The sequence below is a fragment of the Canis aureus genome, chromosome 14 (assembly GCF_053574225.1).
Source record: "Canis aureus isolate CA01 chromosome 14, VMU_Caureus_v.1.0, whole genome shotgun sequence".
Classification (NCBI taxonomy): domain Eukaryota; kingdom Metazoa; phylum Chordata; class Mammalia; order Carnivora; family Canidae; genus Canis; species Canis aureus.
This window is the reverse complement of record NC_135624.1, coordinates 21,815,623-21,842,799: the sequence shown is the minus strand read 5'-3', so window position 1 is coordinate 21,842,799 and position 27,177 is coordinate 21,815,623. Positions and strand designations below refer to the sequence as shown.

The following is a 27,177-nucleotide window of genomic DNA, read 5'->3' as shown; positions in this document are numbered from 1 at the left end:
AACCGCTGAGCCAGCCACCAGAGGAACCCCCTTTCCATTTTTGAATACTGTTAAAAAATTTTTATAAGGTTCTTTCTTCCTCATTTACTGTTTCTTTTTTTAACCTCCATTTATAATATTCCTTTCTTCTACACATGAATTTCTTTTATTTATAGATATAAGGTTAGGATTTCAGATGACATCAAATCAAAATTATATTCAAATAAAATGGGAAAGTATGTAAGTGTATGTGTCAGTTTTCCTGTTTTAGGGGGTTGCTTATATAATCTAAATCATGGTAGCCCCAATACAGTATTTTTACTTTGCAGAGTGATTTCATATACCTTAATTTCTTTAAACCTTACTTATTCTGTAGTTGACAAATGAGAGCAAAACACAGAGGTTGAGAATTTAAGATTATTAGGAAGTGTAATCTGGGAATTGTTCTGTGAGCTGTTGCCACCCATCTATGTGATGATCTATTTAGTATACCATGCTACTTTATATGATGCTATCATACTGCCATCATTTATGATTCTGTAAGGTGCATACTGATGGATTATTAAATTTTACACTTCATTATTTTTGCAGAACATGAAACTCAGTTTCTTGTAATTTTGATGTCTAATCAGATGTTATAGTTAGTAACTATAGGTGACATATTAATCTTAGAAGATATTAAGGATGGAATAAATACAAATAATAACAATAGTAATGATAAAATAGCTATTTTTTTGTGTATATTCCATGGCTTATACTAAAACATGCATAATCTAACATGATTCTCCTCAGACGTCTAAGATAGAGCCTATTATCTCAGTTTACGTTTGAGGAGCTAGACGCTAATAAAGATTTACCTCAGGTAATAGGTCACATGTGTGGCGGAGCCAGTCATTAAACCCAGATCTGTTTGATATCAAAGACTTATGCTCCTAAAAATTGTGATTGGGAGAAAAAAAAAACTTTGTCGTCATTTAAAGATTTATCGATTAACATATTAAAACTTGCACAACAGATCTGTTTAGATGGAGGCCTAAGAATATTGCATTGATTGGTTTATCTGTTTGCTTTTAAAGTACCTCACTTTTAATCACAAATTATTTACTTCTGAAGGCTTTGGTTAAGGGATTTTTTTTAAAGTCTCACTACTTAGATATAAAATTTTTTAAAGTACATGAGAAGAAATGACAGTTTTTATACAAGTAAAATTAGAAATACAAAACATGAGGGATGCCTGAGTGGCTCAGCAGTTGAGTGCCTTCAGCTCAGGGCATGATCCTGGTCTGGGGATTGAATCCCTTGTTGGGCTCCCTGCGGGGAGCCTGCCTCTCCCTCTGCCTATGTCTCTGCCTCTCTGTCTCTCATGAGTAAATAAATAAAATCTTAAAAAAAAAAAAAAGGGAAAGAAATACAAAACATTAAATGATAAAAAGAAGTTGGAAGTCCGTGGGAAATATTTTTTTAAAAATTTTAACATCTCCTTAATTGGGCAAAGCGTGGAATTCAATACTCTTTCTTAATTGGTCTTTCTTAATTGAAAACAAGACTTAGAACCTGGAGGGATGCCTGGGTGGCTCAGTGGTTGAGCATCTGCCTTCAGCTCAGGGCATGATCCTGGAGTCCTGGGATCGAGTCCTGCATTGGGCTCCTCTTAGGGAGCCTGCTTCTCCCTCTACCTGTGTCTCTGCCTCTCTCTCTCTCTCTCTCTCTCTCTCTCATAAATAAATAAATAAAATTAAAAAAAAAAAACAAAAAAAGACTTAGAACCTGGAAAAGAAAAGGTTGATAAATGCCACACCGTTAAAACAAAATTCACCTGACAAAAATGCATGATTGTTTTCTCTGGCTTCGGAGGGAAGGATTAGGATTTAGAGACTGAAGTTTTAGTGATCAGTTTTGCAATCATGAGAAGATTTAAAAACAAAATTTGGTCCATAGTGAACATGTAGAGTATTTTTTCTTTGATTTTGTTTATTGTTTGCCTTACTTGTTTCTGCCCCGTGTCTGAACATAGGTGTGTGTAGGTGTTCTGTCACTATAACCAGCAGTGTGAGGCTCTGCCTCCATCTTGGAAGTCACAGGCGGCAGGTGCTCCTCCTCCTCCATCCCCTGACAGTTTGTGTTGCAACACCATATTCCCAACACTGATGATAAAATTAATTGCTCTATGTTTGAATATTCCCAGGCTAGAGGGTCTGATCTGATGAGTTTAAATCAAGCCACCCTACATTGCCATTCAATAAATTGCTTCTCTGGGAATTGACTGGAATATGGATTTAGAAATTTTTTTGGATCGTCGTCTCTTCTGTTTTCTCTGCTTCTCTTGGTAGATCTCTTATTTATACAAGAGAGTGTGTCTTCTACACCAGCCCTCTAGTTTCCTTTTCAGTCTACTTTATATCTTCCTTTTTGCTTAGAATTTCGGGAACTTTTTTCAATTTTGTATTCCAATTTAATTTTGATTTTGAATCTCTGCATATTTTTTCTTTTAAAATATGTTACAATTGGAAGGCATACCAGTGGTTATTTCTCAGACAATGTTCATGATGGTTTTGGATTTTCTTCCTCCTTACCGGTTTTCTTTTCCTTGCAAACTCTTTCGGCCAGGTTGCTTGTTTTTTCCTTTTGTTTGTTCTGGTCTTCCTTTGTTAGGTTGATGCTTTCCTCAAATAATCTGGTGAGCCTTGGTTATAAATTTATATGTGAGAGTAGAGCTAAATAGCTGATTCCAAGCTCTGCATTACCAGCTGGGTTTGTGGACTGTGGTCCTCCCTGGAGAGGAATCTCTATAGGTTACACCTACATGCAATAAACACTAGTTGAGTAAACTAATGTATTACTAATTAGTGAGTCTCTTTTTCCGGATGTATAACTACACAAAAGACATAGTTAAATAATTACTGGATAACTTGCTTATGTTTTCAGATAAATTATGTTTTAAAGTTATAAATATTAATTTTTAATAGAAGTGTGAATTTTGTTTTCTTGTGATTATTTGTGGCTTAGTTTTCAGATAACTATTACCGTGCTGAAATGATTGATGCCCTTGCCAACTCTGTTACGCCTGCAGTCAGTGTGAACAATGAAGTTCGAACTTTGGACAACTTAAATCCAGATGTGCGACTCATTCTTGAAGAAATCACCAGGTTTTTGAATATGGAAAAACTTCTTCCAAGTTATAGACATACCATCACTGTCAGGTATGATGAAAGTTAACTTACTTTTATAGGAGAAATTTATTCTCATTATAGGAAATACAGTAAAGTAAAAGAAGAAAATTTAAATCCTGTATGACTGTACCATCACAGATGTAGTATTACTATTTTGGAGAATGGCCTTCTAAATTTTTTCCTCTTGTAACAAAATACATCTTTAATTATGTGATATATATTGTGTATATAATTCTACTTATGTCATAAATACTTACGTCATCAGAATTTCTTCATAAGCATTATTTCTGATATCTGCAAAATGTTTTCATCCCATTGGACATAGTATAAACATCTCTATTGTTAAGCTTCTTACTTAGATGACTTCCATCAACTTGTTTGTATGTGACTATCAAAAACTTCTATTTCTTTAGAAGTTTGCCAAAAAAAAGTTGATCCATTGGTTCACATATCATCAGTTCTCACTTTCCATGTGTATTATTGACTAAATTATTACAAAAAATTAATATTACAAAATTAAAAGATGGATTCAAATCACTTCAGTTTTTCAGTTTACTGTTACAGATTGATTCCTAATGATTGGGAAGCAAGTTTGATTCAAATACTTATATAGAAATGTTAACTGTAAATACTATTTTTCCTAGTTGTTTGAGAGCCATACGAGTGCTTCAAAAGAATGGACATGTGCCAAGTGATCCAGCTCTTTTTAAATCTTATGCAGAGTATGGCCATTTTGTGGACATTAGGATAGCCGCTTTGGAAGCAGTTGTTGATTATACTAAAGGTAATGCTTTACAAGTGTATGCTCATATCATTTTAGAAAGAAATGTTTACTAAATAGTTAAAGCCATTTTAGTTATTGGGATTTTGTATTACAAACAACATAGGTATTTAAATTTTAAATTCTTTTGAAAGAAATTTTGGTAAATTTGGAACTTGTATAAGAATAAGTAAGAGAAAAGAATAAAATTAGAGGTAGGTATCTTTGGTCTGTCTAGGAAGTCAGTGTGTTACTCTATAGCTTTAATTATGTGTTATTAAAAACTTGAAGATTTTGGGAAATTCCTAACTGACAACTCAAGAAAACATCTGGCACCTTTCAAAAAGTTGTATCTGTGGAGGCGCCTGTGTGGCTGAGTGGTTGAACATCTGCCTTTGGCTCAGGTTGTGATCCCTGCAGTTCCAGGATCGAGTCCCACATCCAGCTCCCTGCAGGGAGCCTGCTTCTCCCTTTGCCTACATCCCTGCCTCTCTCTGTGTCTCTCATGAATAAATAAATAAAATCTTTAAAAAAAAAATGTATCTGAAAGTAGAGCAAGATATATACACAGAAGCCTCAGTATGAGGATTAGAAAAGGCTTCGTGAACTTGAAAAAAATAAGGCTAGAAAATGACTAAGCGAATATTACATATTCAAAGCATTAAAAAAAAGGACAGAAAAATAAAGAGATGAAAATATTAAAAATCAGTCAAGAATAGAGCAGGTGGAAGAATATAAGCAATAATCTAAGAAATAATAGAATACTTTGAAAGAATAAAATGAAACTTCTTATAGTCTGATAAAATTTAAAATTTTAAGTTTGAGGGAAAAAAATATGTAAGTTCCTAGGAATATCAGAACCCATTTATTGTACAAGATAAAAGAATAATGTGGCCTGTGACTTCCTCAGAATATGAAGAGTTCAAAAACCAATGAACAAATGGTTGACTTAATGTTTAGGGAAAACTATGATCCTACCTTCCTACCTTTCCTTTTTTACCAGGTTGTCACTCATGTAGCCTTAAAGATTTAGAAGTACATCCACTGTGTAACATTCTTTAAAACAAAATTCCTAAAGAATTTTCAGCTGACCTAGAAGTGAATCAAATAATAACTCAAGACTGATGAAAGTTGGGCAGCCCCGGTGGCGCAGTGGTTTAGCGCCGCCTGCAGCTCAGCCTGTGATCCTGGAGACCCTGGATCGAATCCTGCATCAGGCTCTCTACATGGAGCCTGTTTCTCCCTCTGCCTGTGTCTCTGCCTCTCATTTTCTCTCTGTGTCTCTATGAATAAATAAATAAATAAATAATCTTTTAAAAAAAAAAAACAAAACTGATGAAAGTGGGGCACCTGGGTGGCCCCGTTGGCTAAGCATCTGCCTTCAGTTCCGGTGGTGATCCCAGGGTCCTGGGATTGAGTCCTGCATCAGGCTCCCTGCTCAGTGGGGAGTCTGCTCCTCCATCTCCCCGCCCCCCACTTGTGCGTTCTCTCTCTGTCTCTCTCTCACTTGCTCTCTCTCAGAATAAATAAAATCTTAAAAAAAAAAAAAAGATGAAAGTGTGAAATGAATGACCTAATATGAGTGATTGTGCCTATCAAAAAAAGGAACTAAGCTTAAATATTTATTAATAACATGGTTATACAGAAATAATTATTTTGTTTTTCAAGATGTATTTGTTTATTTAACAAAGAGCACACATGCGTGTGTGGAGGTGGGGGGAGGGGCCAAGGAAGAGAGCATCTTAAGCAGACTTCACACTGATCACAAACCCTGTGCAAGCTTAGTCTCATGACCCTGAGACCATGACCTGAGCCAAAACCATGAGTCAGAGACATAACTGACTGTGCCACCCAAGTGCCCATCAAAAATAATTCTTTAAAAAATAATATTCAGGTGTGCCTCGGTGGCTCAGTCAATTGAGCATCTGACTTTAGTTCAGGTCATAATCTCAGGATCCTGGGATCCAGGCCCAAGTTGGGCTCCTGGCTTAACAGGGAGTCTGCTTCCATTCTCCTTCTCCCTTTGTCTCTCTCCTGCTCATGTTCTGTCTGCCTCTCAAATAAACAAAATATTTTTAAAAATAAAAAAATAATATGCAAATATAAAAAATACATTTAATTTACATCTAGAATTCTAGACTATCATGCTAAAATAGGGGAGGAGTAAAGAAGTTAGAGTATGTTATAGTTCTCATGACTGGAAAGAGGAAGAAGTAAGGGAAGTTCTATAATTATGGTTAATTTTTACATATTAGAAGAAATCTCAGATCGTTATAATTTTTTGGTAAGTTTCAATAGAAGTATGTGTATTATGTATAGTTAAATTATAAAAGGATAAGAACAAAATAGTGTGTATATTATATATGTTGGACTAAGTTCAGAAAGGACTGTTATTTACTGTTTTTTTATTCAGGGTAACAATTCTTTTAAGAAATGGCAGTGAAAAGTGATTTCTTCTTTTTTTAAAAAAAATTTTAAATTTTTTAAAATTTTTTATTTTTTTTTTTTAGATTTTATTTATTCATGAGAGACACAGAGAGAGAGAGAGGAGAGAGAGAGAGAGAGAGAGGCAGAGACACAGGCAGAAGGAGAAGCAGGCTCCATGCAGGGAGCCTGACGTGGGACTCGTTCCTGGGTCTCCAGGATCAGGCCCTGGGCCAAAGGCGGCGTTAAACCATTGAGCCACCCAGACTGCCCTTCTTTTTTTTTTTTTAAATGAACTTTTTGTCAAGTAAAAAAATGTAATTCCATCAAGTCTCCTGTTTTGTTTTGACATTTTACCGACTTGTGAAATCTAGAAGTCCTAAGATTTACCAAATATGGCCAGTATTGCCAACCTTCTTTCTCAAGATACATGAATGATGTTTACTGTCACATAAATATGAAGATTTCATGAATTAGTATTATCTGTAATGAAATAAAATGCTAATATTATGATTTCCCAAAGAATTTAAGTGTAATTGAGAGGTGCTTCAGTATTATCCGTGAATCTAATCTAGGTCATTAGAAAGTGAAACAATGGAAGATGTCAGAAATAAAATTCTGATAATACAGTTATTCAAATCCTAAAAGCATAAACTTGTCAAAATGTGAATAGAAATTGCTAATGAATGATTTTATTCAGGTCATTTATATTTATAGCACTATGCTATGTTGTGTTGAAAAGTTAAGGCTGCTCTTTACTCTTACCACTTGGGTAAAAACAGTATTTTGTATATATACTATGATGTATTTGAAATACCAATAAGTATCGTATTTTCCTATTAATTTGATTTAAGCATCTAGAAACACAATTTTATTTAAATATTTTGTCCATTTATAGTTACTCATCTCTAGGGTTCTTAATAAATTATAATTTGCTTTATGTTGTGTTTGTCATGAATTTGAGCATTTTGAAAAATAGGGACTTGGTCCTGTTTTATGTTTTGGCTATATGTATATCATAATACCAATGAAGTTTACAGAGTGGCCTATTCCATAAAAAATGTAAGAAGTTGCCTACAGCCTTGAACTATGACTTGATATACAGCTAAGGCATAGCCCTAAATATTAAGTGTAAATCCCTCCTTGTCACTTGTTATTTCACTTGTTATAATTAAAAATAAATATATTTGTTTATTTGCAGTGGACAGGAGTTACGAAGAACTGCAATGGCTACTTAATATGATTCAGAATGACCCTGTACCCTATGTAAGGTTAGTTTTCATGCTATAATATTTTGATTTTTCAAGTCCTAAAGTAAACTGAATAACTTTGGAAGATTATACATGGAACAAGTATTTATTTTTAAAAATAGAGAAATACTGGGACGCCTGGGTGGCTCAGCGGTTGAGCATCTGTCTGCCTTTGGCCCAGGGCATGATCCTGGAGTCCTAGAATTGAGTCCCACATCGGGCTCCCTGCAATGGAGCCTGCTTCTCCCTCTGCCTGTGTCTCTGCCTCTCTCTCTATCTCTCATGAATAAGTAAATAAAATCTTTTTTAAAAAATGGAGAAATATGTTATACGTTTATTAATATTCTTTTTTTAGGTGCTTTTTAAAAAATTGAGTATGCCTGGGCACCTGGGTGGCTCATTCAATTAAGTGTCTGCCTTTGTTTGGCTCAGGTCGTTATCTTGGCCCTGGGATCAAGCCCCATGTTGGGCTTTCCACTCAGCAGGGAGTCTACTTCTCTGTCCTCTCTCCCTGCTCTCCTCCCCAGCTCCCTTCCTGCATGCTCTCTCTCTCTCTAATAAAATCTTTTAAAAAATTGGGTATGCCTTTGGAAAGACATTTTTAAAAATACATTGTTAATAAGCAACGTTTATTCCCTGAAATTTTATATATGACTTCATTGTAATTTAAAGAAAAGCTTATATAACAGTTGGCAGTGTACGTGGACATCCCTCATATATCCATATTTACATCTATATTGATTCATTCAGTCTATTTTAAAAGTCATTGAGAGAAGGGTCTTGGTGTATCCTATTTGTTGCTTTCTATCTCCTATAAAATCTCAATTATTAATGCATAGACTTAGGATTTAAAAAGTATAATGGAAGATTTAAATGTAGAAAATAAGGGTGATAAATGGAAGAAAATCCCAGTCCTGACTCAGTTTTCATTTTTATATTCTAGTCTTCATTTCCTTCACTTCTGCTGCTTTCTTTTGCAAAGTAGGAGGTTTATAGTGTATTTGAATAGGATTAAATTTTTTACAATTTCTGTCTTTCTTGCTGTATATTAGACACTTAAATTTTTGTTCATTTGGTTTAAGATTATTATAACTTCATAAAGTAAAATTTAAATTGTGGGGAACTTAGATATTAGTCATCCAACAAAAACAAGAACATTTGTTGTACTCAACTTTAGAATTCTTGTACTCAGCTTTACACGTAAGTTGACAGATAGTTGTTTTCTTCTAAAAAGGCATACAGGCAAACTGCCCTCTAACCTTATTGAAGTGCATTTGGGCATGAGAGTCCACAAAAGAGATTACAGTTCCCTAATAAAGAAAGACATTGTCTTTGACCAGCCGTAGTTTTTCAGGTTGGTTGTAGCAGTGAGTTCTTGGTTAAGTGTCCTTATTTCAGTGTTTTCTGTTTGTCTGTCTCTTTCTGCCTTAACCCCAACTCTGACCATTTCAGTGTTTTAAATGATGCCTATTATATACATATCTTTATACAAAGTTTTGTTGTGAATATTTGATGTGAATCATATTTTAAATAATTTTTCTTCGTGATTGATATGTACTAAAGATAAGATTGATGTGGACAAAAAGCTCATAATCATCCATTCTGAGGTACATATTCATTTAAAAAAGAATAGGCAGGAAACCAGTTTCATTCTTACCTGACAGAGTTCATGCATTTGAAAGTTTATAAGATCCTACTGATAGCAAATAGGAACAGAAATTATAAATACAGTATGAACAAAACATATCATGTTTTCATTTATGTTTTCAGTTCATAACATCAGAACTAATATTAAGGCATGTATTTCTGAGATAATGGAACTGTCTTTTGAAGACCGTTTTAGCAGATTATAATACTATGTAATATTTGAAGTTTCTATATTTCTGAAATATATACTATATAGTCTAAATGATTGTTTTTGAAATTCTGTTGTAGAACTATTAATAACATTCAGATTTCAAGAGGATTGTTATAATCTAAACTGAATGTATTTAAAGATACAGTTCATGATTATATTTAACACTTTTTTAATTGATGTGATTCATTGATCTCATCAGTGGGAATCCTCTTAGTCTGTACTTACCTCATCTGGCCCACAGTTCTATTTACAGTTAAAAAATTCAGCATGTCTTTAAAAATTTTAATGTTAATCGTCAGAGGATAGAAGTGTTACCATGTAACAGTTAACGTGTGTATATTTCTTAGTATCTTGGGACATCTGTCCATTCTTCTTTGTTTTTTTATACTCTAGGAACTCTGTCCTTTTCTCTCTGTTTCCATCATTACGCTTTCTCTTTTTTTCTTTTCTCTCTTTCTTTTAGGTATCATTTAGGTATAATTGCCATATTATGTTGGTTTTAGGTGTACTACACAATGATTCAATATTAGTTTGTATGGGGGAAATTGTCAGCACAAGTCAATAAGTTCACTTAACAGCCATCACCATACATAGTTACACACTTTTTTCTTGTGATGAGCACTTTTAAGATCTGTTCTCTTAATAACTTTCAAATATGCAACACAATATTACTGTTGTCACCATGTTATGTACATCACATGCCTGTGGGTTTGTGCTCTTTGGCCTGCTTCACCCATTTTGCCCCCCTGTCCCCTGCGATCACCAACCTGTTCTGTTACTTTTTCTCAAGCTCATTAAGTAACCATAATATAGATCTGCCGTATTTTGCTGTATTGATTGGATAGAATTCTTAGTCTTAAAGATGGGTAAGCGTTGGTATCTCTCTTAAAATCAGTGGCATTAATGTCTCCTACCCCAAACACAAGCATTTTATTTTTATGACCCTTGGTTGTTTTTTAAACTCCTAATGATAAAATAGCCTTCAATAAGACCTATTTTTTTTTTTTTTAAGATTAATTTACTTGTTTGAGAGAGAGAGAGAGAGAAAGAGAATCACCAAGTGGATTCTCTACTGAGTGTGTAGCCTGATACAGGGCTCAGTCTCACAATCCCTGAGATCATGTCCTGAGCTGAAATCAAGAGTTGGATGCTCAACTGACTTAGCCATCGGGCCCCCCAGTAGGAATTAAATTTTAAAAATATATGTTGATTTTCCTTTTCTGTGTTTATTATTATATATATATATATATATATATATATATATATATATCAGAATTACTGGTAGAGTAACTTGGTAGAGTTGGATAAAGTTCTGAAGAATTTTAGGGTGAAACCTTAAAGTCTGGAGAAAAAAAAACCCAAATTACCTGTAATTATTCCTTGATTCTTTAGCGCTAAACTTTAACATTGTTTCTGTAGGGATGCTTCCTTGATTCCCTGTACTAGATACTGTCTCTGAAGTCATAATCGTCCATAAAAATCCTACAATTTTTCCTATATTGAAATAAAACACTTCCTATATATAAATATTAATTTTATAACTGGAACTAATTGATTATCTTTGTCTCCCCCATGAGAGAATATAAGTTCCAAAAAGACAGGGACATGTTTCCTTTTGTCACTGTATGTCTAGAACATAGCATGGTGCCTTATATATTCATGGTTCAATACAAGAGAAACAGTGATTAAATGCAATTTTTTCCTTTTTCATCTAATCATGTAGGGCTTTTTTCCTAGTCATACGTATGTTTAACTTCTTTCATATGTTAAAGAGAAGTGGTTAAAGAGAAGTGATTTTATCTCTGTTGACAACTGTATACAGAAAAAAGTTTTAACGTGTTTATTTTGAAATGTTTGGGGGAGTTCTCAGTCTTTCATGTTGGGTTGATGTTTTAAATATAATAATAGAGTTGTCTACCTTATTTGTATGGTTTTCTCTCAATAGAAGATTTTCAGATTATAGATTAGTTCTTCATTATGATATCTTGAGAATTTAAATAAATGCACTTTAGTTAACCTGTATATTGACCTGACAGATTACTAACACTTTTCATAAAGTTCACTGTTCGTTTTACATGTATGATTAAGATAGAGAAATGATCTAAAAAAGGAAAAAGGAAAAAAATCGAGGTGCATAGTTTTTCAATAAATAATTATATCTGGGTAATTATATCTGGGTGTCCTATTTTTAAACTAAAACAAAATTTACATTTTTTGAAAATTACAATTTCCTTTCAGTGGGCATGACTTTTTTCTTTTTTTCAAGATTTTATTTAAATTCAAGTTAATATATAGTGTACTATTGGTTTCAGGGTAGAATTTAGTGATTCATCACAGGGCATGACTTTTTACAATACTTAGGAATTTGGAAAGTAACAAAATCACGTTAAGAAGAAAACTTAAAAATAGTCTATCATTATTTCAACCGGAAACATGTAACATTTTGGATTATTGCTTCCAGGTATTACTATCCATGAATATATTTGTTATATTGGTAGGAATAACTATTAATTATATTTTCTTTAGAATGGATAGGATTGTTTTAATGATGACATGGAATTATATTATGGTTTTAGAATCAAGCATACATATGATCATAATATATCAGTCCCTCAAGAGATACACATACATTTAATGCTTTCTCTCATGAGAGATTTTTGAGCATTTTTGGGGTCTGATTTGAGTTTCTTATTGATAGTGATTGACAGTAGATTGGACTGGCCTACCAAGAAAATTCTCAACTGCTTAGGGAAATACTATGATGTTTTTCCTGCTGTTTATAGCAGCAAACGTATAAATCTATGGTTTTCTCAGGATTTGCTTTAGATCTGTTCCAGTTGTCTGAAGCATATGCTTATTCTGAATTTTTATGTTTCATCTCTGTAAAACTGAGATTCTCATTGTTTTCCCTTAAACTTTATCTCCTCTGAGTATCGCTTTGGGTATTTAGTCATTTATAAGTATTTCTATGTAAAATCCTTTCTTCTATCATCTAAACTTTAGAGAAAAGCAAAATTTGAAGAAATGTTTAATGTGATAATAGTAATACATGTACTGATTATCATTGCTCTTTTAAAGATCATTTCAGAGATTTCCTCAGTGCACTCTTTATAGTTCATTGCTACGGCTCCATAGAGCTTCTAATGATCTAGGTAAACTCCATGAAGCTTTATTAATTGGACCCTACTACTTTGGTAATTGGGATAACTGGGAAAGCAGCCAAATAGAAACTTTCCTTAATGCAAGCTAAAAGTATAACAACATATACGTGGTCTAAAGAATAAACTCATCCATATTCTTAAAGATTATTACCTGTAATATAGATCTATTCTTATAGATAGATTTTTGAGATCTTTAAGGACTAATTGCATTTATTTATAAAGGTACAAAAAATTGATAGGAAATATCCATGAAGAAGTATCCTCCTTCATATTACCTATCTGTATATTACATCTATAACTCCATTTCACTTTTTGTTCGCATGGCTCTTCAGTAGTCTTGAAATTTCAAAGAACAAAAGCACAAGAAGTAGTTAAAGTGAGAGTCCACATCTTTCAGTTTCACAGACAAAATTGAAGCCAAAGGAGGTTAAATATCTTAATCTGCAACCTAGTAGTTCCACTTTCCTCCCAACTCTTTATCAAGTACAAATCCTATGCCATTCCACCAACAGTTAAATATAAAAACTGCCTGGGTTTACCTTTAAGGTTTTGCTAATCTCATTTATAATTACAACCTAAGTTTCTTCTCTATGCAAGCATGCCATTATTCTGTGGTCTTGAATTTCTTAGGCCTGGGCCTGGCTCTTATCCCTGTACTAAATGTTAGACTACTACCGTAATAGCCTCCTTGCTTTTCCTTTTCTTCCTCTATCCTCTTTCTCTGGCATCTCCTACTCAAACCATTGGACATTTTCTCTTTCAAATTTTGTTTGCTCACATTGCCCTATTTTTAGAAAACTCCGGAAGTGTTCAGATGGCCGGCCTCTCAGAGGAGATAACTCCCAGTAGTGGACTTTAACTGTTATTTTCCATGAGGATACTTTTACTAATTAACTCCTCTAAACTTCAGCTTATTTTGAAGAAACCTCTTTTTAGTCTCCATATTTTAAATGTTTCTGCACATTTCCATGCCTCATGAAGATACTATAATAAGGAAGTTTATATTCATTTTATTACCTCAGTATAGACTTCTTGGTTCATATGTAATTTTTTTTTTTGCCCCATTGTAAGATTTTTATATTTACTAACCTGTCTTTAAAAATTTTTATAAGAAGGGGCACCTTGGCAGCTTAGTGATTGAGCTTCTGCTTTCGGCTCAGGTCATGGTCCTGGGATCCTAGGATTGAGTCCCGCACCAGGCTCCCTGCAGGGAGCCTGCTCTCCCTCTGCCTGTGTCTCTGCCTCTCTTTGTGTCTCTCATGAATAAATAAATAAAATCTTTAAAAAAAATTTTTTCCTAAGGAGAATAAAACGTTCATTATAGAAATGGAATGGCAAAGGGTGGTTAGGAATACATAGAATCAGGTTTTTAAAGACCTCATTATACATTAAGGTAATTTTAGAAAGAACAAACCCACTAGAATCTTTTTAGTGAAAAAACAATGGTAAATATTTAGGATGTGTGAAATAGTATCTTTTGAAGTGAAATTAAACACAAAGATAAATCTAAGAAGAGATGATACAGTTTTCAAATGTTTTTATTTCATGGTCAGCAAAAGTTTGATTTGTCTTTATCTTTCAGACATAAGATTCTAAACATGTTGACTAAGAACCCACCATTTACTAAGAACATGGAGTCTCCGTTATGCAATGAAGCCTTGGTAGATCAACTTTGGAAACTTATGAACTCTGGTAGGAATTTTTTGAAAATTTTATTATTGGAATACTTCCATTTTACAACAGATTTTCAGTAAAGAATTATGGTTAATTTTTGTGCCCATTTTTTTTTTAAGAAGGATACTTTATCACATCTGCCTTTACAATGGTGAGCATGGTGACATTTACTGAGGATATATTCACTCACTTTCCCTCACAAGGTGGTTGAGGAAACAAAAATACTAATTTATGTGGAAATATCCCAATGTTTAAAGAGCTATAAACATGGACCTGCAAAGTATTCTTATTTTTATATCAGACGATTACAGAGAGTTGAAAAATAGTTCTTCTCACCTATTTTCCCTCACTACCTAGTGGCCTTTCCCAGGGGGCAACCAGTTTCCTGTGTATCCTTTCAGAAGCAGTGTATGCTGCTGTTCTGCACACTGGACACCATGATATCTCATAACAGTTTGAATTCACTTTATTCAGGTGAAGTCAAGAGACAGGATAGCCTAGTGCTCCTAAGTATAGGTTCCGGAACCAGTTGGATGAGAGGCAAGTCCCAGCTGAATGATTTGCAAGGTGTGCCTTGTCTAAGCCTATGAATCTCCATTTATGAAATGGAGATGATGATGCCTGCCTCTGCAAATGAAAATTCAGTGAGTGTTACCATCTGTGAAGCACAGTATCTAGTTCATATTAAGTGCCCAAAATGTTCTTAAACTAACAGAGTAATGATATCATCATGCTTCTCACATATTGGAGCTGTAGTTCCTTTTTTTTTTTTTGTGGGTCATTCATATTCTTTGCCATTTTTATTCAATTGAATTTTTGGTCTTTTCCAGTTGACTTGTAAATGTATATATTTAAAGAAAATTTGCCTTATGGCTCTGATGTGTTGAAATTATAATACTGGTTTTGGTTTAAAATTCAATTAAAAGGGATACCTAGCTGGCTCAGCGGTTGAGCGTGTGCCTTCGGCTCAAGGCGTGATTCCAGGATCCAGGATCAAGTCTCACATTGGGCTTCCTTTGAGAGGCCTACTTCTCCCTCTGCCAGTGTCTCTGCCTCTCTCTTTCTGCATCTCTCATGAATAAATAGATAAATCTTAAAAAAAAAATAAAATTCAATTAAAAGGTAAATTTATTTTACTTAAAAGATAAACTGTGCCAGGGAGATGGTGAGAGAGCAGTTGCGATTCATTCCTGTACGCATGTTACTAAATCACAACTAAATACCAAGTCTGATTCTTTTTAAAAAATTATTTTATTTACTAGCATTGTGATGCTAAGTAATTGTATAACTTCTGTCTCTCAGTTTCATAATCATAGTGCAGCACCCCACGTAAAGGCACCGTAGCAGGTATGAAATTGAAATACAGTAGTATGGCCTGTCCTCAAAGTACTCAAAAAACAACACGTAAACCGGTTTATACTCATAAAGCTAAATTATTTTTCTAATGGTTTCCCTAATCCATAGAAGAATAATTGCTGCTGTTTACATAATGTTTTATATTTTGCAACTGTGGTTACCTTAAAGGATGCTAGGATTACTGTAATTTAGGTAATTTAGATCCAGGAGATGACTATACAAGTTCTGGAACTTGTAAAGGATTATTTAACAGTTAATATGTGGCGAACTATACTGTGTTGAATATATTCCTAACAAGAGTGCATGCATGATTCCACAACTAGGATGGATTATAGCTTGGAAGAAAGCATAATGAAATACAAAGAATCTTTTGTCACTTTTTGGGAAGATTTCTTGAAAAATAAATGTGTGGTTAAGATTAATGAAACAATTTTTGTAAGACTTCAAAGCCCGGGGATCCCTGGGTGGCTCAGTGGTTTAGTGCCTGCCTTTGGCCCAGGGCGCAATCCTGGAGTCCCGGGATCGGGTCCCACGTCGGGCTCCTGGCATGGAGCCTGCTTCTCCCTCCTCCTGTCTCTGCCTCTCTCTCTCTCTCTCTCTGTCTCTTTCTCTCTCTCTCTCTCTTTCTGTGTGTCTATCATGAATAAATAAATAAATCTTTAACAAAAAAAAAAGACTTCGAAGCCCATTGGAAAGTTGTGGTTATACAAATTCAAGCTCTGATTGATGTTTTAGTAGTTAATTTTGATAGTATTCAGTATAAAGTGTAGTTGTTGCTTTGGAATTCTCTATGGCAGTTCTCTAAACAAAACAGATACATAGTTGTAAACAATTTATTGCTCAGCTCTTCAGAGTTAAAAATAAATGGGAGTAATGAACAGTGGGAATGGCATGAATAATTGGGAGTGGTTTTTTTGTTTTTTGTTTTATTTTTAATGTTTTCAGAGGACATTGGACATTAGGGGAGATCGGTTAGAGGGTTACTCATTTCCCTTCCATTCCTGAACTTCTGGGATACATGAATGAACCTAAGAAATCTTTTTTTGTTGTTTAATTTTTTTTTAAAGATTTTATTTTTAAGTAATCTCTAAACCCAACGTAAGGCTCAAACTCCCAACCTCATGATCAAGAGTCATACACTTACTCCACTGACTGAGCCAGCCAGGCACCCCATAATTTTTAGTTAATTTTTTTTTAATGATAATATAATATAATCACATTACAGAGTTTTATCTGAACCAAAACAGAAAATATTGCATGATTTTATTACATTTAAGTAATTAACATTTAACATATAACTATTAACATTTAAGTATATTTGGCCTTTAGGAGAAAAAATTGTATGTACATAATTGTAGTTGAAATGAAGGTATTAAAACAGTATTTTATCATAATTTTTCATATTACTATATATCTTCTTCCTTGTAATTGTTTTAAGAAATGGTAATGAGAATTCACTTTTAACAAAAGGAGCTAGAGCATCATCTAAGTCCCTAAATCCTACTGAATGTTGTCTGTCCCTCACTCCCTGTTGGGGTTCCTAGGCCATCTGGTCATTTGAGATGAGCATTGTCTTGATATACATATGGAGAACAAATAAACTGTGGACAGTAGGTATTTAATTATATTCATTTATTGAATGTCCTATTCCAAAGTAGATTTGAGATGTGTTGACTTTGCATAGTTATAAAATTAGTTGAACTTGTTTGAAATAGTAGAGAGAGGCAGTATCATAGCAGTTCAGAAAAGTTATTAGAACATGGTCATTAGGTGCTTTTGAAGAATTGAAGTTTGCTTAGCTGGTTTCTGAAACTTCTCAATAAGAGAATAATAATTGGAATAATCCTAATCCATAGCATTAGGATTTCAAAAATTGAAATTAGTTTGAAAGTAAAACAGATGAACTAATTATATAAAATTATATCCATGTTCTTTTTTTAATTCATATATCATTAATATATTAATAATACTCTTTTTAGAAATATACCAGGGGTTTTTAGAGTGAGGGGTAAAGAAAGGAGGGGCTTTTGGAAACTGAGTCATTCTAATGGCCATCTACCAGAAGGAAGATTCCCAGACTTCTACTATTAAGACCCCAGGATTTGCCTGGTCTCTGCTCTCTGCCTGATGTGGTAGCTCCACTCAACCTTAAGTTCTGAGTTGCTACTCTGGTAGCATCCTATTACACATACACCCAACTATATATGTATGTACACATACATACAGATATCAGATATCTTACCCCATTCTTTAATTTTCCCATATAACTTTTTCTCCCCAACATTTTGTTTTTAAAATTTTCAAAGCTTAGAAAAATTTTAAGAAGAGTACAATGAATGACCGTGTATTGTCACCTTGGTTCACTAGTTGTTGACTTTTTTTATCTATTTCTTTTCTCTTTTTCTTTGTGTACACATACCTCTTTTTTTCCCCTGAATTGTTTGAAAGTAAGTTGCATCATGATACTCTTCCCAAAAAACTTAAGTATGTATTCCTAAGAATATGGACATTCTTCTCCATATGCTCCATATCCTACAGATTCTACATATCCTCAATATTATTAACATGCCCTACTCCAGTATGTATCTCATTCATATTTCCTCAGTTGCCCCCCAAAATGTCCTTGTAGTTCTCACACAGCTTTTAAAGAGTAATGCTCCTCAAAAAGAATAAACATTTTTAAGAGAAACCTCTTTCATATTATATGGTCTTTGTCCCCTAGTTGCTTAAGAATCTTAAATAGTTTTATTTTTAATTACAAGTATCACATTATTCATGGGCAGTTCTTTTTAAAGCTTCAAGTGTTCGTTTATTCACCATTTATTTCTTGAGCACCTCCAGTTTGTCACTGTACTATGTTTTGTGTGCATAAGAATTACACTACAAACAGGTAGTTACTGAAACACAGAGAAAAGTACTCTAGAAACGTGAAGAACAGAACCATGAACCCTGCAGAGAATGGCAGAATGTTCATGGGATAGTGACATTTGAGCTAGCTCTTAAGGAGTGGAAGAGTATGCCACAGAAGACATTTTAGGTAAGAGAATTATATATAAAAGCCTCAAGTTCTAAAAAGGGGTTTGACAGTGTTATCTGGAAAAATAGATTAGGATGAAAAGTGAAGGGCCCTCAGGAGTTGGCAGTTTATCCTGCATACAGTGAGGAACAAGTGGAGTTAGGACCTGGCTCTCTTCTATTAGCTGTATATACATTTTTTCCACACGGAAAGAAATGATTTTCCTTTCCCGGAGAAAACTGTTTTAAAACTCAGAATACAGGGCAGCCCTGGTGACGCAGTGGTTTAGCGCCGCCTTTGGCCTGGGGTGTGATCCTGGAGACCTGGCATCGAGTCCCACGTCGGGCTCCCTGCATGGAGCCTGCTTCTCCCTCTGCCTGTGTCTATGCATCTCTCTCTCTCTCTCTCTCTCTCTCTGTGTGTGTGTCTCTCATGAATAAAGAAATAAATCTTAAAAAAATAAAAGAATGAAATTTAAAAACTCAGAATACATGAGAATCCTACCTTTTATAGCTCTATGTAAGATACTGAATTATAGACCATTATAATAATTTTTAAAAATACATTTAAAAATTAAGAACTTAGTACTTGGAATTTTTATTTTTCCATTTAAAACATAAGTACTTTATCAGGTCTTACCTGATTAACAGTGTTTCTTCATTTCTCAAGATAGAGACTGGCTTTGAAGAGATTATATATCATTATGGAAGAAATCTTAGCCCTTACTCCCTAACTGCTTTTCATTGTTTGCCATATTACTGTAAGGATAACATGAAAGCGTTTATAAAATTGCTCAGGACATTGAGGGCTGTTTACATCATACTTTTTAGTGTTTAGAAGTATATAACTATACTCTAGGGGGTAGAATGAAAGACAACTTCTAAATCAGTTTGGTGGAATTTGCTAGGTTTCAGAGTTAGAAGATAAACAGTTTTGATATTAACATCAGAAGATTTCAGAGTTCTGGCCTTCTGGTTCTTTTCCTCCCAAACACTCCTTTTTAGGAAGAAGAAGAGTGGTGAAGAGAATGAAAATGTATTAATATATATTTTTTGTAGGAAATTACATATGTATACACACACGTGGATGTGAGTGAAATGTTTGTACTTAGTGTTGTATGCATGGAGAGAGATCAGGACACAGCTGCCCTATGGCAGTTGTTGTTTGCCTGGCTCAATCAACTCTGTTCAAATTCCCAAGCTTCTTTCATCAATAAGAAATGCTGGGTTTATTGAAAAATGTCTTGGAAACAGTGGCTTTCAAAGTGAGCTTTCTTCTTATCAGGTTTTTGGCTTGATTAGCTTTAATAGAGATTACTTCAAAAAATGAAGAGATGATCGATCCTTTTAGGATCAGATTTTCTATTTTGGGGATTTGTCTCTAGATATTTCGTGATTTTTGTAGAATGTCAATACTAGGTTTCCTACTTTCTTCATGAGTGTTCTTCTGTTCCAAGTAAACAAGGTGGGTCCCAAAGTATAACTGCTTGTGAGGACAGGTTGGACAGCATTTGACTTGAGAGAATAATGCCTTGTATATTTTCATATATATGAGCATTCATTGCCACTTAAGTGATTGGGGTCATTTAAGCTAGAAGACGGTCTTCAAAATCTGTAACTGAGGGTAGAAACCAGGAGCTGTTTCAGAGCCTGTCTTTAATGGAATTGATTGATTTGAGATCTTAGAATTTTTTACCTGAGGGGAATCTTAAGCATCACCTCAGATCCATGTTCTCATTTTAGGGCCCAAGTACCTGACTTGCCCAAGATCACAGAGCTAACTAATTTAGCAGAACTGTTTCCCCATTTTACCTTTCAACTTAATTGCACTATAAATAATAACAACCATTTTTTAAGATTTTGTTCCATGATTTTGAAATGTAATGGAGCTTTTATTTTTTTCCCTTTTATAATTTTTATAGGAAGTACTGCTTTTCATTTTTTTTAGCTCCCTTTTATCAGCCCTAAATTTTAATACTTACAGATCAATTCTTTGAGGGGAAAAAACACTATCAGTAATTATTCTCAGGAACAAAACGATTTTCATTCCTCCATCCAAATTGGAAATCTACCAAAATCTTCAAAAACAAAACATAACAAAACAAACCATGGAGCACCTGGGTGGCTCAGTTGGTTAAGCATCTGCCTTCAGCTCAGCTCATGATCTCAGGTCCTGGGATCGAGTGCCTGGTCTTCCTGCTCAGCAAGGAGCATGCTTCTCTCTCTCGCTCTGCCCTTCCCCACTGCTCATGGGCACACATGTGCTCTCTCTTTTTGACATAGATAAAACGTTCAAAACAAAAGAAAAAAGACCACGTAGAAATAAAAAGTTAAAAAAAATTCTCATTTTAGTTCAATGCATTTAGCAGCCTTCACTATGCTACATAATCATCCTTAAGCTGACTTTAAAGAAACAAAAAACCAAAAAACAAAATTTTGATGTTCATCAAAATGTACATTTTCCATTTGCTAATAATTTTTTTTTAAACTTTGAGGAATTCACACTTAATTGCCTTACTGGTTTTGATGTCATCTACAACACAGTTCAAGATGGTTATTTGCAGCAGACATAATTAGGTGATAACAATCTTTAAGGTTAACTTTTCTTCCAGTGTAAATGTACCCTAAACCGTTCCAGTTTTCTTTACTGATAAAATGCCTAAGATTCACTCCTTTTCTTGCAACACCCATGAGTAGGTAGTGCTAGTGCTCTGGCAGAATTCCCTCCCTCCTTCAGAGCTCTGAGCGCATCTAGCCTTTGTAATAAAAGGCTCAGGAATCTGATACCTGTCCTTTGTGAACTTGCATGTGCAAAGTGCTTTGACCAGGAGAGTAGTGGATAAAATTAAGCCATGTTAGGCCATTAAAATGTCCAGATCTGCATATTCCAGAGAAGGAAATGGATTTCCAGTAAAATCCTTACTTTTCAGTTTATACTGTTCCCATGTCTAGTTTCTCTGTAGTTATTGTGACAAAAACCTCATCCTCCTCATGAACTCTTATCTTTCTGCTACCTTACCACACAATAGCAGGTTGAAGATGTCTCACATAGGATTGATGATAGCTGTACCAAGGCATATAAGGTACCTTGTGCAGTGTGGTATATAGTATGAAGTCTGTGAAATTAGGATTCCTCTCATGTATTTATGTCACATTTACTTAACCTGTTGGGATATGTCTCGTTGGAATTACTGTTTGATTGGTGACAGTTTATTTATTCATTCTAACATTTGTTGAGAACCACAAAGCTTAATATTAATACTATTTTGTCTAAAATTTGCTGTAGCAACCTCTTTCCCTTTTGTCTCTCCTTTTTAAACATTATGGTCCTCTTTTGAAATCACAGTTCTTGGTCACAATTAAGTATTTGTAAGGTTTTTCTTACCCAGAAGAATATATGTGTCACTTTCATTTGTTTTAAATTCTGTACATCATTTTAAATTTTGCCCAGAAACCATAGCAATTCTCTAGCCCTAGATGACAGATTTCATCCTGTCAATCAGTTCCATTCGATGGCAGTATCCACCTGGAGTGTTCTGTTGGCAAAAAAAAGGGAAAGTGAGAAAGAACTATATTGATTTGCTCTCTGATCTGCTATTGATAGAGGATAAGGTATAATCTAAGATCAAGACCCTTATTTTGGAAATGAAAAAGACATTAATCAGAGAAATTGAAAGAATTTGCCTCTAATATCTCAACTACTTTAAACCGAATTTGTACATGAATCATTCAGTCTTCTTGTCAGTATGTTTTTACCAGCTGTTGATACCTCTGGGGTTTGCCTTTTCCTTTAATTTTTATTTTTTAAACAAATATCTAGTAGATATAAGACATTTACCAGGGATCCCTGGGTGGCGCAGCGGTTTAGCGCCTGCCTTTGGCCCAGGGCGCGATCCTGGAGACCCGGGATCGAATCCCACGTCGGGCTCCCGGTGCATGGAGCCTGCTTCTCCCTCTGCCTGTGTCTCTCCCTCTCTCTCTCTCTGTGTGTGACTATCATAAATAAATTTTAAAAAAAAAAAAAAAAAGGACATTTACCAAAACATTTTTCTCCTCCTCAATAAAAGTTTTGAATCCTGTTATTTTAAGTAGTTGTAGGGTTTCTTACCACATTTAAAATCTGAAAGTAATAAATTCGACAGAATTTGTTTCAGGTGGTAAAGTTCATAAAGGCTCATGGAGTGCTGTCTTCCTAATGGACTGTTTAAGAAGATCAGACAAGATGAACAGAATGAATGGAGTAGTTACCAAGGAGGAAGAATTAAAAGGAAGATTTAAAGTCAGAAAAAATACTGTTTTTGGATTATTAAAGTTTTAGTGGATATCTAACTAACATTTATTTGCTAAGAAGAATGGTATAAAGGGGGTACCTTGATGGCTCAGTTGGTTAAGCATCCAATTCTTGCTTTCAGCTTAGGTCATGATCTCAGGGTCATGAGATAGAGTCCTGCATCGGGCTGTGTGTTCAGCAGGGAGTCTGCTTCTCTCCCTCTCCCTCTGCCCCCACCCCTCACTCGCTTGCTCTCTCTCAAATAAATCTTAAAAAAAAAAAAAAAAATGGTGTAATGATAACATTTTTTCCAATTATAAACATAATTAGTTCATTCATTGTTATATACTGCTTCCAGGGGCACCTGGGTGGTTAGTCAGTTAAGCCAACTCTTGATGATTTCAGCGTAGGTCATGACCTCAAGGTTGAGAGATCAAGCAAGCCCCACATGAACTCCACACTCAGCACAGAGTCTGCTTGAGATGCTGTCTCCCACTCCCCCAGTCCCCACTCCAACTCCCCACACACATGTGCATGCTCTCTCTCTCTCTCAAATAATCTTTTTTAAAAATGAAAAATACTGGGATCCCTGGGTGGCACAGCGGTTTGGCACCTGCCTTTGGCCCAGGGCGCGATCCTGGAGACCCGGGATCGAATCCCACATCAGGCTCCCGGTGCATGGAGCCTGCTTCTCCCTCTGCCTGTGTCTTTGCCTCTCTCTCTCTCTCTGTGACTATCATAAATAAATAAAAATAAAAATAAAATGAAAATGAAAAATACTTTTCATTTACTGCTTCTATAACAATTTGTAAGTATCTATGTTAAGATAAGATGCATCTTTAGAGTAGAAGGTTTGCCCGTTCAGCCTAGGTCATTAGATAGCCCCTTGACATCATAATCCTTTTCCTCTGTATAGGTTCTGGAGCAGTAAAAAATCTATGGTTAAGAGTACATATTGGGATCCCTGGGTGGTGCAGTGGTTTAGCGCCTGCCTTTGGCCCAGGGTGCAATCCTGGAGACCCGGGATCGAATCCCACGTCAGGCTCCCGGTGCATGGAGCCTGCTTCTCCCTCTGCCTATGTCTCTGCCTCTCTCTCTCTCTCTCTTTCTCTCTCTCTCTCTCTTTCTCTCTGTGACTATCATAAATAAATAAAAATTAAAAAAAAAACTTAAAAAAAATAAGAGTACATATTGACTTATTTCTTTATTATTTACTTCTTAGGAACTTCACATGACTGGAGGTTACGGTGTGGTGCTGTGGACTTGTACTTCACACTTTTTGGCCTCAGTAGACCTTCCTGCTTGCCCTTACCAGAGCTTGGGTTGGTTCTTAATCTAAAAGAGAAAAAAGCTGTCTTGAATCCGACCATAATTCCAGAGGCCATAGCAGGCAACCAAGAAGCCGCGATTAATCCAAGTAGTCACGCACAGCTAGTTGGATTTCAGAACCCTGTAAGAATCCAATGTATTATATGAAGATGTAGTTTCATTATATAGAGCTATCTAGAGAAGAGAATTGCTGTTTTGACTGGCAAATTTTAAAGCCACTAAGTTTCATGTGCACTTAAAAAACAAACAACTAGCTGACAGTAGTTTAGTACTTTACAGTTTATAAAATGCTTCTGACAAACTACATAGCTGCACATGACAAATGATGTGCTGCCAGTCCATTGACTCCTTTTGTGGTGACATCATGTTTTTGTACTGGAGTGTTGAATTTCTTCCTTGAGTAGCAGAAAATTGAAATGAATATTTAATCTTGTCCATATATGCTGTTGGCAAACTATTTGAACATAGGGGCTCTGCCTGTTTTTTTGTTTTATGGGTTTTTTTGTTCTGTTTTGTTTTTTTGTTTTGTTTTTTTGCTTCTCTGTGTCATACATAGCACAATTCTAAGCATATGATAAGTGCCTGACAAATGCTTATCAAATAAATAGCAATGACTGGTCAGGTAAATGAGTAAGCTGCTGATTTGGGAGGAGATTTTGCATTACTATTTTATTTATGTACGTGTGTCTGTGTTTGCCTTTTAAAAAGCTTTTATTTCTAGCTGTGCATTATAAAATTACCAGACTTTTTGTAAAAAGACCTTTAAGATACATAATCATTTTACTATAATTTAAAGAAAGTTTTCCTGAAATGATTTTCATATTAGTACCAAAATGTTCCCAATAATTCATGCTTCATTTTTCGCCAATATTTAGACCAGATTATTTGCCTGGCAATTCCCTACTGGTGTTTTGACACTTGAAAACTGAGATTCTCTTAATGGTAGTTAGTGATAATCATTTTAAATTTATTTATTCACTTAGATTTTCTGGAATATAATTGTATTTGTTGTAAATTTGAAATGTATTCTAGAGTTTGGATTATGAAGGAGTAAGATCTTTCAATAGGAAAAAATGAGACTCATAAAAATGCTCTTTCAAATCTGAATACTTAGAACTTGTAGAAACAAATAATGTTTATAATTCTTGCCCATATGTGTTACTCACATTCATTCTTGGAGTCTTCAGGAGAAGGGAGAAAATGACACCAAAATATACTCTTTTGGGAAAGCTCTAGAAATTCACTTATATACCTCTGATCTCCCCCCAAAAAGACTAGCAGACAGGAAAAGGGGAAGTTTATTTTAAGCCCATTGCTGATAATTTTTAAGCACTGGGCATGCTCTAATCTGCATGGTTGCTGTAGCTATTAGTGTTCAGCTATAATATGAGCTACTTGTCTTCAGAAACCTAATTTTGATCTTGAATATTGCCGCAGGAAGATGATCACCTTGCCAAGGAAGCATCATGTAATATGTCAGCTCATCAGCAGGGAGTGAAGAGGAAGGCTGATACACCACTGGGGTCCCCACTAGAACCTGGTCAAATACTGGAGAAGAATGAGGATAGCAGTAAAGTCAAACTCAAAATCAGAGTAAGAAATACAGGTTAAACCTGTATTAATAGTGTAGGATATTCACCTTCTTGTAAATCTTTTTGAATACTTCCAATGGTTTTTCCATAGCAGGAACAGATGGGGCAGCCTGAATCATAAAAGAACCCAAATGCCCATTTAAGATCTTACATCTGATTTAACTTTCATTATCACATACTTCTTCTCTGTTTGGGGTAGGAACTGTGTGTGTGATTTACCACAGCTCACTCCCTCTTCCCACAATATAGGAGTAGATTTTAGTTGCTATTTCATTTCCAGTAATATCCATTCAGCTTCTTTTGGAGGCTGGACCATTTAATCTTTTCTTACTCTTAGTACTTTTTGAGAAAAAGACTATTTTTCCTTTTAAGATGTGGGGGTATATTCTGTGACCTCTCTGCTACCTTTCCTAAGAGCTAAGATCCAAATGTAAAGCAATATAATGGCTTCTTTTCGCCTTTGTTTTGTGTATGTGTTTTAGTTCTCAAATTCTCAAGATGAGGAGGAAATTGATATGGACACTGTTCATGATAGCCAGGCGTTTATTTCTCATCATTTGAACATGCTTGAAAGGCCATCGACTCCAGGTAAGATTGGTATACAAGAGAGTTCACATGGTGCTAACAAATAAAGGCTTGTTGCTTTATTTACAAGTGAACAACTATAAAGTTTAAAAGTAACTAGAAAATACTAGATTGTATCGGATTATAAGGGGAAGGGGCACCTGGGTGGCCCAGTGGTTGAGCATCTGCCTTTGGTTCAGGTTGTGATCCTGGATCCTGGGATCAAGTCCTGCATCAGGCCCCCCAGCAGGGAGCCTGCTTCTCCCTCTGCCTATGTCTCTGCCTCTCTTTGTGTCTCTCATGAATAAATAAATAAAATATTTAAAATAAAAAAGATTATAAGGTATATCAGCATAGGAATAAGTTTTTTTAAAGGACTTTTTTAAAATTCTATTTTATTTTGGTCTTTTTATGTATTTGCCATACTTCTGGGTTTGTTTAAAAAAACATTCAACAGATTCCTTCCAGTAGCTTTAGGGTTCTTGGTTTTTTTTGTTTTTTTGTTTTTTGTTTTTGTTTGTTTGGTTTTTTGGTTTTTTGTTTTTTGTTTTTTTGGTTTTTTTTTTTTGTTTTTTGTAATCTACTTAACCTCAAAATAAAATATTAGACCTATTTTCTTTTTAATATAACCATAATTTTAAAATTTTGACAAACTAATCCCCCCAGTAACACAGGTTTCTCTCTGTTTCATATAATATCCCTGTTTCATATCATAAATTTTTGCATGCATCTCTCAAATATAAGCTTTTCTTTTGAAAATAGTATCTGAAACAGT

The 27,177-nt window shown here is 34.8% G+C and overlaps 1 protein-coding gene across 5 annotated transcripts in view; it reads left to right on the top strand.

Moving 5' to 3' along the window:
- TAF2 (TATA-box binding protein associated factor 2) overlaps nt 1-27,177 on the top strand; it is a 100,421-nt gene that overhangs the window by 42,949 nt on the left and 30,295 nt on the right. For 3 of the 5 annotated variants that reach the window (XM_077847069.1, XM_077847068.1, XM_077847071.1), the window contains exons 19-25: nt 2,986-3,179; nt 3,794-3,933; nt 7,535-7,604; nt 14,185-14,294; nt 24,140-24,369; nt 25,684-25,839; nt 26,321-26,426. In XM_077847069.1, coding sequence (XP_077703195.1) covers nt 2,986-3,179; nt 3,794-3,933; nt 7,535-7,604; nt 14,185-14,294; nt 24,140-24,369; nt 25,684-25,839; nt 26,321-26,426 — 1,006 coding nt within the window. The remainder of the gene's footprint in view (nt 1-2,985; nt 3,180-3,793; nt 3,934-7,534; nt 7,605-14,184; nt 14,295-24,139; nt 24,370-25,683; nt 25,840-26,320; nt 26,427-27,177) is intronic. The other 2 variants (XM_077847072.1, XM_077847073.1) reach the window with 1 other exon arrangement.